Here is a 12,266-nt window from a genome sequence, read left to right as displayed (position 1 = left end):
GGGTAGCAAGGTCTTGGTGAGGACGCGAGGCGTCACGCTATTTTAACATTTTAATCCAAAGAACTGAAATCAAAAGTCGGCGGTGGGGCCATGGCCCTGCAGAGGGCATGCAGGTTTTAAGGCAGCGCTCCGTCGTCCATAGCGAACCCGGAAGCTTCCTCCGGAATGCACGCTGTCAAAGCGGCTTAGCTTCCCCGGGCAGTGCCCATCCCACCCCCAGCGCAGCAGCAGCGCAGAATGGCGCAGCGCCGTAACCCGCGGCTCAGAGCGGAAAGCGCGGGACGGCCGCCGCCTCCCCACCCGCAGCTTCTAGAACCGCCTTAACCGCGCTGGCTGCCGCGCCGCAGCGATCTCCCGCCGGGGCCCCACCAGCGCGCGGGTTTCGCTCCCAGCGCCGCGGGCCACGCCCGTGACGTCCGCCGAACGGGCCGGGGGGCGGGGCGTGGGCCGGGGGGGCGGGGCGAGCCCGCGCTGTTGAATGGGGCGCCGCGACGAGCCGCACATTCCAGCGGGCCCACGTGACGCGGCCGCGCTGCCTGAGGTAAACAACCGCGGCCCCGCCTCCCGGCCCCTCCGCGCGCCCTGCACTGCTTCTCGCCGGCGGGACGCGCTCCAGCGGGGCGGGCGGCTTTCTCCGAGAGTCCCCAGCGGCCGCCGCGGTCGGAGCAGCGGCAGCGGGCGCGGCGCCCCGAGTCTGCGGGCCGAGCGCGCCGGCAGGGGTCGAGCGCGCGTCCCCTCCCCGCCCCCACCGCGCGTTGTGGCGCAGCAGGAATTTGGCGGGGACCCGGGCGCTATTTGCGGCTCTTGACGCGCCGGCGGCCGGTGGCCCTTCGGTCATTTCTATTCTAGGGGCACTGGGTCATCGCGCCCGGCCTGCCCCCTCCGCCGGGCCCGGAGGGTGTGTCCCCCTCACCCGGGCTCGCCGCGCCTATAAGGGGCCGGAGCGGCGGGCAGGGACATGCAGCTCTACAGCAGCGTCTGCACCCACTACCCAGCCGGGGGACCGGGTCCCACGGCCGCAGCCTCCGCTCCCCCAGCCGCCGCCGCCGCCGCCGCCGCCCCCTTCAAGGTCTCTCTGCAGCCCCCGGGACCCACCAGCGGCGAGCCAGAGCCCGAGACCGGTGAGTGCCAGCCTGCCGCGGCCGCCGAGCCCCGAGAAGCCGCCGCCGCCCCCGCCGCCAAGATGCCCGCCTTCTCCTCCTGCTTCGAGATGGTGTCCGGGGCCGCCGCCCCCGCCTCGGCCGCTGCCGGCCCTCCCGGCGGGTCCTGCAAGCCGCCGCTGCCGCCGCACTACACGTCCACGGCGCAGATCACCGTGCGGGCCCTGGGCGCCGACCGGCTCCTGCTGCACGGGCCCGAGCCCGGCGCCGCGGCCCCCGCCGCTCAGCGCGGCCGCTGCCTCCTGCTGGCCCCGGCGCCGGGCGCCCCCGTCCCGCCGCGCCGGGGCTCCTCCGCCTGGCTCCTGGAGGAGCTGCTGAGGCCCGACTGCCCCGAGCCCGCGGGTCCGGACGCGGCCCGGGAGGGTCCCGACAGAAACTTCCGACTGAGCGAGCACCGCCAGGCCCTGGCCGCCGCCAAGCACCGAGGCCCCGCGCCGCCCCCGGGGAGCCCGGAGCCCAGCCTCGGGCCGTGGGGCGAGGAGCACCCGGCGGAGAGGAGCCTCCGGGGCTGGGAGAAGGTGGGCGACCGCAGCGACCCTTCCGGCGCGGACGAAGCACGGCGGCCGGACCCGGAGGCGGAGGCGCCCCCGGCGCGGAGCGGCGAGGCGGTCCCGAGCGCCGCTGCCGAGGCAGTGATCGTCTCCAGGTCGGATCCCAGAGACGAGAAACTGGCCCTGTACCTGGCGGAGGTGGAGAGGCAGGACAAGTACCTGCGACAGAGGAATAAGTACCGATTTCACATCATTCCCGACGGCAACTGCCTCTACCGCGCGGTCAGCAAGACAGTGTACGGAGACCAGAGCCTGCACCGGGAGCTGAGGGAGCAGACGGTGCATTACATTGCCGATCATCTCGACCACTTTAGCCCCCTGATTGAGGGCGACGTGGGGGAGTTCATCATCAATGCTGCTCAAGACGGGGCGTGGGCCGGGTACCCGGAATTGCTGGCCATGGGGCAGATGCTGAATGTGAATATACATTTAACTACTGGAGGGAGGTTGGAGAGCCCTACGGTATCTACCATGATTCACTATTTGGGCCCAGAGGATTCCCTAAGGCCTAGTATTTGGCTCAGTTGGCTCAGTAATGGACATTATGATGCGGTGTTTGATCACTCCTACCCCAACCCAGAGTATGACAATTGGTGCAAACAGACTCAAGTGCAAAGAAAACGCGATGAAGAACTTGCCAAATCCATGGCCATATCCCTCTCCAAAATGTATATTGAACAAAATGCATGCTCTTGAAGTGTCTGAAAACGTACACCCTGGGAGAATTGCATACATAATGTGTTGGGAGAATTATGAACTCTAATCAGGGTAATAGCACTTTCAAACTTCTAGTAGATTTACCATAGGTGTAATGCCTTAATCATTTTTTTGAATGTTTTCTCCTCAGAGCTGAAGGTTGCTGGGCACCTAAATGATGTTTCATGATGGCTTTGGGTGATCCTACTGCTGTTTATAATTTGCTGTATAAAGTTGGCACTACTTAATTTGCAAGCTAGTTTCTCACGGTGTAAATTTGTTCATTCCTGGTAATCTGTTTTCTATAAAAATGTATTTTTGCACAACATTTTTAAAAATTGGTGTAACTTCATCTATGACGTGTTCCATTTTGACAAACAGCTTTCCAGCATAAATCCAGAGAAGTGCTTTATATGAAGTTTATTCCTTTGGACAGACTTTGTGATTTAGTAGTTATTTTATGTTCGATTTGGATTTTATGATCCTTAGATAATTATTTCAAATGGATATTGATGCATTTGTGTTACCAGATGATTGGCCCATTCCATTTTAATGAAAAACAGGTTTGTTTTGGAAATCATTATTTTTCTAGAAATGGTCAACCTTTTAAAGAGAAATATTTAAGGGAAGGTTGTGGGAAGAATTTTCTTTAAGGGATAGTACCAGGTCTTACTTGAATGAGTCTGATATTTGCAGATGGCAGTGTGATGACTATTCTGTACTTTGGTTGGCATTTAGAGTAGATTGTCTGGTGCTCTGAATTGTTTTTATTTATATTTGTCATTTTGTTATAAAAGGATTTTAACTTTGTGACAAGATAAGCCTCCTGCTGCTTGTATTCAACTAAGATTAAAAAAAACTACTAGCATAAATGCTCAAATCAACCTTGGCAGTTGTTCTATAGCAGGAGAATACTGTCTTAATATTTTATTCCTTTTAAATTCTTTCAAAAGGCAAAATAGGATTGCCCTGTATTATGTACAAATAAAAATGTCTGTAAACAAATCTTGTATGGTTTGCTGGGTCAAACAATGTTCTCAACCTAAAATCTATCTCATTTCCACTTTAACTACTAGTCATATTTATTAAGTACTGCAGTTTGTACTTTTTTATTTTGTAACATTTTGTGATTTTTTTGTACAATACTGTATTTGTACAATAGAGCGATTCTCAGCTGATGGAATGAATGAATAAAATGCGTAATTTTACTTTTACAATGTCTCTTTGGCCAAGGTGGTTTTTCAATTAAGAAGTGACACTTGTAGGAGCATCTCTTACGTGTATCCATTTTTATTTCATGTGTAAAGATGTCATGGAATTCTGAGGGGGATTTCTTAAGTTCTCACATGAACAGGGTAGGATAATCATTAGTAATTTCAAAGGATAAGTCTTAGTTAACTATACTTCAAAGGAGTAACTCAGGACATTGCTCTCCTTATTTCCAATGCTAATTCCTGTTTAAAACTAGAGTACCGTCGCTAATAAACAGAGAGATGCAAGATTGTGTTAACCAGCACAGCGTTTAAGTATCATAGTTTTGTGTTTCACTTACTCTCAGTACAGATTTAAATGTTTCAGAGGGTGACCAAAACAGTGTTGTTGTAATTTTTATCCAGTCTGGCATCTTGAGACCATGTGAATCTCTTAATTTTGAGATGTGTTAATGGATTTAGTGGGTAAGTACACCTGTAGACATAATCTGAGTATCTTGTTTATTGTAGAATAAAAACAGCTAGTTCGGATGTTTTACTTTACAGTTGATAGTTCATATGTTTATATTTCATGGTTATAGACACATTTGAACTTGAGTTCATCCTTTAACCACATTTTTGCAAGAATGCCATTAGTTATCAGGACAATTTGCTTTATATGTTAATTAGTGAATTTCTTTTAGATGTTAGCTAATCATGCATCTCTTTTTTTGGGGTAAGAAGAGGTTTACTTCATGGGTTCACTGATTAACTTGGGAAAGAAATTATTTTATTTGAATTACCTGTCTAAATATGCTGCTTTCCTTCTTTATTTAGACATGTATAAAATTTGGGCATGCTTAAAACTTAACACAAATGGATAGACCAATTAGATAGAATTTCCCAAAAAGCCATCTAGAAGTTCATTGCTGTTTTGAAGAAACAAATTCTGGGTTCTGTTTCATTTTCGAATTAGAATCCCAAGTCCTTGATTTAGATTCTCAAGGGTGGTATGTTTAAAAAAATGTAATGAATCCTAAGGTGGTACTGCATGGCAGCATGTTTTTTTAGTTGTCTTGCCTAAGAGGTTTTTATGTCTTAATGTCCTCTTTCTATGGCTTGGTTTTTTGAAGAGAAATACAGTATTAGCCACTCCCTTAGGCTCAGTATGTATTCTCTACTACAGCACCAGCTTTATGTATGAGCAGCAGTCCTGGATCACTGAAGATGAGCAGGTGAAGAGCTGGAAATGTGGTTGACTCTTAACTTCTTTTAGCAAACAGATTTTACTAAACAGTTTCTTCCTTCAGATACTCTCTATAGCAGCCAAGAGGCTCAAAACTGTATGAAGCAAACACCTGATGGCTGTGAGCTAAAGTCTCTTTAGTGCATTTCCTTCCCCAGAAAGTATGGGAGAGGAGGATAAAAATCTCTAAGTCAATCCAACTGTGGTTTCAGGGAAATTAGTGTGAAAATCACACTATTAACTTGAAAGTTTTACTAAGGTGGTCCATGGATAAAAACTGATACAAACCACTATTAGCGTGATTTTTTTTTTTAAAACAACTGTTTCTTTTTTTTTTTTTTTTTAAGATTTTATTTATTTATTTGAGAGAGAGACCGTGAGAGAGAACATGAGCGAGGAGAAGGTCAGAGGGAGAAGCAGACTCCCCATGGAGCTGGGAGCCTGATACGGGACTCGATCCTGGGACTCCGGGATCATGACCTGAGCCAAAGGCAGTCGTCCAACCAACTGAGCCACCCAGGCACCCCAACAACTGTTTCATTTTTAAAAATTAAATGGCAAAAACCTAGTTTCCTGACCCTTTAGTTCACTTTCCACTCATATTTCTCTAAAATAAGAAAATGTACTCATTTTCATGTTTAATTGGACTAAGCAGTAAACCTACTGATGAGGCCCAGAAGGATATGTACTTATGATTCTTTTTTTTTTTTTACATGTGATTCTTTTAATTACATTTTTTTAAACTTGTAGTCCATGTGTTTTATATGCTAAAATTTTCATTAGGTGGAAAGGCTTTCTTCAGATATCATATTCTGTAGAGGAGGGGAGATGCCTTAGGATTCCTTGAACATCAGAATTGGTTAGCCTCAGCTTGGGTAAATAGTCCTTATGCTGCAGTGTTTTCTTCGTACTTCTGTATTTTTTAAAAAATGGATCTTGAGCTAATCACACTGCTTCATTAAAACTTATTTTGTTTCCCCTCTTTTTCTAAAAGGTGAGAAAGTTGAGCTCTTAGAATGTTACCATGGTATTCAGTGTGCTCATATGGAGGAAAAGCATTACAGAATAAAAATAGATTAAAACCTTTGGACATTTGATAATTTAATATGCTGGTAAACATACTGGTAAATTCAAGTGTATATTTCAAATGTGTAACGTGTTCACACTTAACACTTGTTTGTCACATGAAATCTTTAGTCCAGACCTTACTACTATTTTGACATTCCGGGGGTGTCTATAACCATCTCAAAGAGGCACCAAAAAACTGGATGGCATTTAATTCAGTTTCATTCCCTAAATATACTAAGTACAGTACACATGAACTATATATTATGTTCCCTGTTGGATCCCCTAGTTCCAACCCAATAACTAGCGGAATAAACACTCAGTACATACTTGTTGAATGAACAACGAATGACTTGAAGGAAATAGTGAGCTTTGGGAAATACTTATTTGGTGGATGTGAAATCAAATAAAAATAACTGGAGTTGACAATTACTGGGAATTACCACTGACAAAGTAATTCCAAGCATTTTAAAGAGAAGTAGTGTTACGGAGAGGCAGTAAAGTCTGTAATGAAAAAAACAGATTTGAAACCCAAAAGTTGAATTTGATTCTTTGTGTCGTCTTCCAAACATCTTGAGAACTAAACCAAGAAACATTATTTAAAAATCGAACTTCCATTAACCTGAAGTGACAGTAAAAGTGTTGCTTCGCCTGAAGGGACTTGCTCTGACTTTAGGGGTTGCACCTACCTCAAGTCCAGTCTGCAGAAATTCCTGGTTCTGCTGTTTCCTTTCTCCAGCCCGGTTGGGAAGGAAATGCTGGACTGATTTCAAGCAAGCTTAGGACTGTTGTGTTCCAACAGCACGGGCAGCAGGCTTACGCCCTTGGTCAGTGGGGCGTGGACAAGGCCCGCAAATCAGATCCAAACAGAGCTATTGGGGGGAAAGAGGCAGTGTTATTACCTCATGCTGTAAATTAGGTCAGCGACAGTTATTCTACGAGGAGAGGTCAGAGAGAGAGTTCACTGTCATCACATAAAACCCTAGCTAGCCTGGTTTTCATAAGTGAGTTTTCTAATTGAACAGTCCATTTATGTGTAAAAGATAAAACAAAACTGCTTTTGATAAAATTCTTTTAAGAAGCAATCTATGGTGCACTGATTTGCCTTTGTAAAATAACTAAATATAGTTTAATCTCCCTTTAATGACTGAGGGCTTTCGCGATGGCCTGGCTGGATGGCCCGGAAGCCTTGGCAGATTGCTTTGTAGTTTAAAGGACCTCAGAGCGCTAGGACTGTTCTCTTTGTGTTTTATTCTTTTCCTGTCTCCTCCCTACAGCCCATCATGATTTCCTAGGTTGTCTGAAACACCAACAAGCGTGCTTGTCAGAATTGACTCTAAAATCATAGGAAATGGGTTTCTAATTTGAGACTAGGATGCTCTGCTATGAGGAACGTGTATAAGCTTTCGTTTTTGGTCAACGAGACAGCTTTTCTTTTCTTTTCTTTTTTTTTTTTTTTTGCTTTCATCTTTGTCTTTTTTGCATTCTGTGGTGGTATCCTGGAAATGGTGAGTTTGTCCAATTAAGGGACTTCTGTATGTATGCAGTGCTGCGTTAAAAACAAGACAGCGGGAGGTTATCTATCAGTCCTCAAAACTGTGCTTGACTTGCCATTGCCTGGCTAATACTTTGCGCTTCCTCTGGGCCATACATAATCCTTTTTAGTAGGTACCTGCCAGTGCCTGCCTTTTGCTTTTCTTATTTAGTTTTCTGGTTCACCAAGATGGGCTAATTATGAGGTCATCGAAGCATCAGTTCTTCATCGAAGACTCCAAATTCCAGTACACATAGACAGGTCTAGTAGAAACGTGACTTCTGTCTTTTGAACTCCTCCTGTATACTCCCATAATGAATGTGCATTATGTCTCCACTGGGTAAATGTAGACTCCGTGCTTGTATTTCGTAGCTTATCAAGGTACAAAAGGGTGGTGTGTAAAGTAGGTAATTGTAAAGGAAATTTATACCAGTGGGTCGTGTAACACCTGTGCAGCCAATTTGTAAAATAAACTCAAATAAAGCCTTCAGTTCTAAGGACCAACAGGAGACATTCTTACCTTTTGTTTCTTACAGTGAAATTTGACCTGTCGTGGTGATGTAATAGGAATGAAGAAGTGGGAGAACATCGTGAGGAAGTTCTTAGCTGTCACTTCACTGTCTTTGTCATCTTGCTGAAAAGTGCCAGACCTAGGGGGAGTTAACAGATCTTTTTACTTAAAATCTAAACAACGCTCCTATCTCAATAAACAGTAGATACCTGAAACGGAAACTTCAATCACTGCATAGTCTACAGAATTCTAGGACGGAATTAGAAGAGAGATTGAAGATGTGTGTTGAACTTTTCAATATACAGTCGTTTCCTCTGACAGATTTTTCATTACCTCTCCACAGCATTGATAGTGGCTGTTGGCGGAAGTCAGTGCTGCTCAGAAGTGTGGCAATTTGCAGAGAGATGGCTGGATGGGTTTAGAAAGCAACAGGAACCTACAGGAATAGACAGTGTGATTTTAATAGTTAAGCTATGCTTCTAACAGAAGTTGATTTCTCTTTTCACTTGACTGTTCCCAAGGGAGCAGGCCAGCCTGGTGGGGCAGCTGTGCTCAGAAGAAGACACATCCCCCAGGACCCTGTCACTGTAAGAGAGTTCGAAGCCAGGCCACCTCCCTGCCCATCCCATGCCTCCTAGAAAGAGCATGCACACCCTGAGGTGGCACGCTTCGCTTCTGCTCTCGTCCCTTGGCCCGAATTTTGTCAGATGGTCTTATCTAACTGGGGAATATCATCCAGACTGTTCCAGGAAGAAGGGTAAATGGATTTTTGGCAGGAAAATAGCAATCTTCTCCAAATCTTTATTCGTCAGGAATGGGTTAGGGTGAAAATATCTCTAAGAAGAAAATGCTAGTTTGGAAGTATCTGGGAATAAAGGGAATAAAATACGCCTGAACTTGTTTCACATTACGAAGAGACAAAAGTAGGATTAATAGTTGCTACAATTTTGGGTTCCTTATCAGCTCCTCAACAAAGCATCTGCCACGGGTTAAATATATACATATGCAGAGCCCTCCTCATTTTGAGAAGGCTGATATTTTTCTATTTCCTTTCCATTCTTAATTGTTCCTTAGTATATAGAAATATCTTGAAAATCTGGCCTTTGACACAAACCCTGGTTTTCTTCAAAAAGAACAATATGAAACTTTTTCCTCTTAAGTTTTTATAGATCTTGCTTCTTTCGGATATTGCTGGTTTTACCTCTCTCCCTTTCTCTATTTTCTAATTATTTTTTATTTACATTGTCCTCCTTGGTTTTCTTTTAGAAAATTTGTATGGGGTCTACTGCGCTTAAAGTAAGGTAGTCTTTACTAAGTTTTACTAATTTGGTGATTTTACTAATTTACTCAGCCTTTAAAAGAAAATGTCTAAAGCTCACCTCATCCAGTAAAGAAGGGGGGGAAAGCCCCCTACCACCAGGGGGTTCTTGTGGGCTAGAAGCTCCATAGAAGTATCATTTAAAGATGAGGTTTATAAGCAGGGCTCCTGGGTGACTCAGTCGATTCAGTGTCTGACTTCTGCTGAGGAAGTGATATCGAGGTCCTGAGATGGAGCCCCAGGTCCTGTGTCCATCTCTGCTCGGCGGGGAGTCTGCTTCTCCCTCTGCCCTTCCCCCTGCTCGCTCGCTCGCTCTCAATAAATAAAATCAAAATAAATAAAATCAGGTCAAAATCTGTAAAACAAACAAAAGATGAGGCTTACCTTCTGTATAACTCTTGTAACTCTTACCCACTTTCTTAGGGGAATCCATAAGAATCCTAAATGGGTCAGAGCAGCCAACTGTAAGCATAACTTACCCCAAAGATGGTTGCTAAATTTCTTGTCAAGAAGGTGGCCCTCCTGGTTGAGTCAGGGCAGCTGTATTACAAGCATAGCTTCGGCAGGGACTAATCGAAAGTAACTGATGATGTAGGGGAGCCTGGGCGCTCGCTCGGTTAAGTGTTTGACTCTTGATTTCGGCTCAGTTCATGATCTCAGCGTTGTGAAACTGAGCCCTGCATGGGTCTCCATGCTGGGCGAGGAGTCTTCAGATTCGCTGTCTCCTGGCCCCTCTGCCCCTCCTCCCTCTCTCAAAAAAAAAAAAAAAAAAAAAAAAAAAATTGATGTAAAGAAAGCCATAGTTGATGAAAGTGTCCATATCCAAATTATTTGTCTGGTTGGCTACAGAAATGTATTGTCACAAGAGAAGGATAGTTGTCTGTACGATGCTTAGAGAAAAGAGAGCCAAAGAACAATACATTAGTTAATGTGGCTGCATTTATCTAGATAAGAGACTGTTTTCGGCAAGCCACACTAATACACCAAATAGGTAAGAAAAATAAAGGAAAATACTTCTTGGAAATATGAGGTAAATATTCATCCAACAAATATCGACTACCTTGAAAGTAAGTACTGTGCTAAGTAGCAGGGGAACTCATAGGCTATATGGTAATAGGTCTGTAAAAACTGGAGGCTATCATAATCGTACCTTATGTATATTATTTTGCTCATGAGATGTCTTTGGAGTCAAGCTAGCAGGCGTTCAATCTGAGGGTGAACCACTTACTGTAAGAATGACTTTGGGTGAGTTAGTTAACCTCTTTAACCCTGCATCATTTGTGTAATGGAAACAGTTACTGTATTTATTTCAGAAGGTTGAGTAAAGATTAAACTAGAAATAATGTATAATGCATATATCTCAAGCATAGAGTTAGCACTCAGTAAATGTTAGCTACCTCTAGAATTATTACCTTTAGAATCACAGGACACGTTCATTATGTGCATCAAACCTGGCTTGAAGTTTTGCTTTCAGGTTGAATTCTGATTTATGTTGATTTACATTGAATTCCATTTTACACTTATTCTGATTTAAATGATTTTTTAAATACTGATTGCTGACCGGTATTACGCTTCATTATTATTTATGAATAGGGTTTTGCTTTTCTTTATTTATACAAGTATTTTCTCTTAATATTATTTCATTGGCATATGTAATATCCACATTCTATTTCAAAACTTGAAGGGTGCTTCCGAAAAGAGTGGTTATTGTATAGCTCCACTGTGACATTTATATCTTCTGTTCACCAATACTTGAGAGTTTCCATTTGCCGAAAACTATCAAAACTGTTTGAAATGGATACATTCTTTTCCCTCGGACTAGGGATTTTAAGTGAAATTTTGACCATGTAGGTACATGTGCTTCAGAACTGCAGGATTCCATCCTTTGATACAACATTCTGCTTTGTTTATATCCTCTTTAGTATAATGTCTCACCCACCAAATTTGATCTTATATTTGGGAGGCATGATTTTGAATTTCCTATATTCACAAATCTCATTTTACCCTCCCCACCTTTTGAGAAGGAAGAAAAAAAGGGGGCTAATCTCTGTTCTAAAAACGACGAAGTCCAAAGAGAGAAGTTTTTCCTAGACCATGACAGTGTTAGGACTAAGACCCAGGCCTCTTTAAACCGGAACGTTTTAGGTGACAGCATCTGTGTTTTCCCCATTGAACTGACAGAAGCCCTGAATTGAGAAAAGGCCTTCTCAGGCTCAGGAGGGAGGAATCCACAGTTCATGAGAGCAGAAGGAAGGGGCAACCCACATGACGACAGGTATTTGCTCTTTCCATGTTAGACTGTGTTGTCTCTGTGACCTTTTTTTTTTTTTTTTTTTTTTAAAGTAGGGGGGGAGTAGAGGGAGGGAACCATTTTTTAAAGATTTTTGTTTTATTTTATTTATTTGACAGAGATCACAAGAGGCAGAGAGGCAGGCAGAGAGAGGGGGAAGCAGGTTCCCTGCTGAGCAGAGATCCCGATGCAGGGCTCCATCCCAGGACCCTGAGACCATGATCTGAGCCAAAAAGCAGAGGCTTAACCCACTGAGCCACCCAGGCGCCCCCTCTGTGACCTTTTCTGTGGCTACTTTGCAGACTGGAGGAGGAGAGCTTCAGTTATAATGATTCTCTATGAAAAATTAGCTTTGCTGAATGATGTAACTCTCAAAAAAAGGAAATATTCATGCTTCACCTGTCACCGTTTCATTGTTAAGGAAGCAGACAATGAAATTCTTCACATTAAGAAAACATAATTTTCAGGGCAATGCAAATGAAGCCATGTGAAGGGTCATTAGTTTTTTTATATGTAGGTATATGTATATTATTATATCTTCATTTTATTTGTGCGCGTGTGTGTGCGTGCAGAAAATGGCTCAGAGAGGTGTGGTGGGTCTGGAGTGGGGCATGCAGATTATAGGTTTAGAAATCTCCTAGGTCATTTTAATGCTCAGCTAGGTTTAGGGACCCTTAAATTATAGGCAGATCTTATGAGTCTCAC

General features: G+C 44.3%; 1 protein-coding gene across 1 annotated transcript; it reads left to right on the top strand.

Annotated features, from left to right (window-relative positions):
• Positions 1 to 689: 689 nt before the first annotated feature.
• OTUD1 (OTU deubiquitinase 1) lies at positions 690 to 3,624 on the top strand. The gene has a single exon (XM_059183931.1). The coding sequence runs from the start codon at positions 959 to 961 to the stop codon at positions 2,405 to 2,407; it is 1,449 nt and encodes a 482-aa protein (XP_059039914.1). The 5' UTR covers positions 690 to 958; the 3' UTR covers positions 2,408 to 3,624.
• Positions 3,625 to 12,266: the final 8,642 nt, after the last annotated feature.

The sequence above is a fragment of the Mustela lutreola genome, chromosome 8 (genome assembly GCF_030435805.1).
Source record: "Mustela lutreola isolate mMusLut2 chromosome 8, mMusLut2.pri, whole genome shotgun sequence".
In the NCBI taxonomy this organism is placed as follows: Eukaryota; Metazoa; Chordata; class Mammalia; order Carnivora; family Mustelidae; genus Mustela; species Mustela lutreola.
The sequence above is the reverse complement of the archived record's forward strand: the minus strand, read 5'-3'. Positions and strand labels throughout refer to the sequence as shown.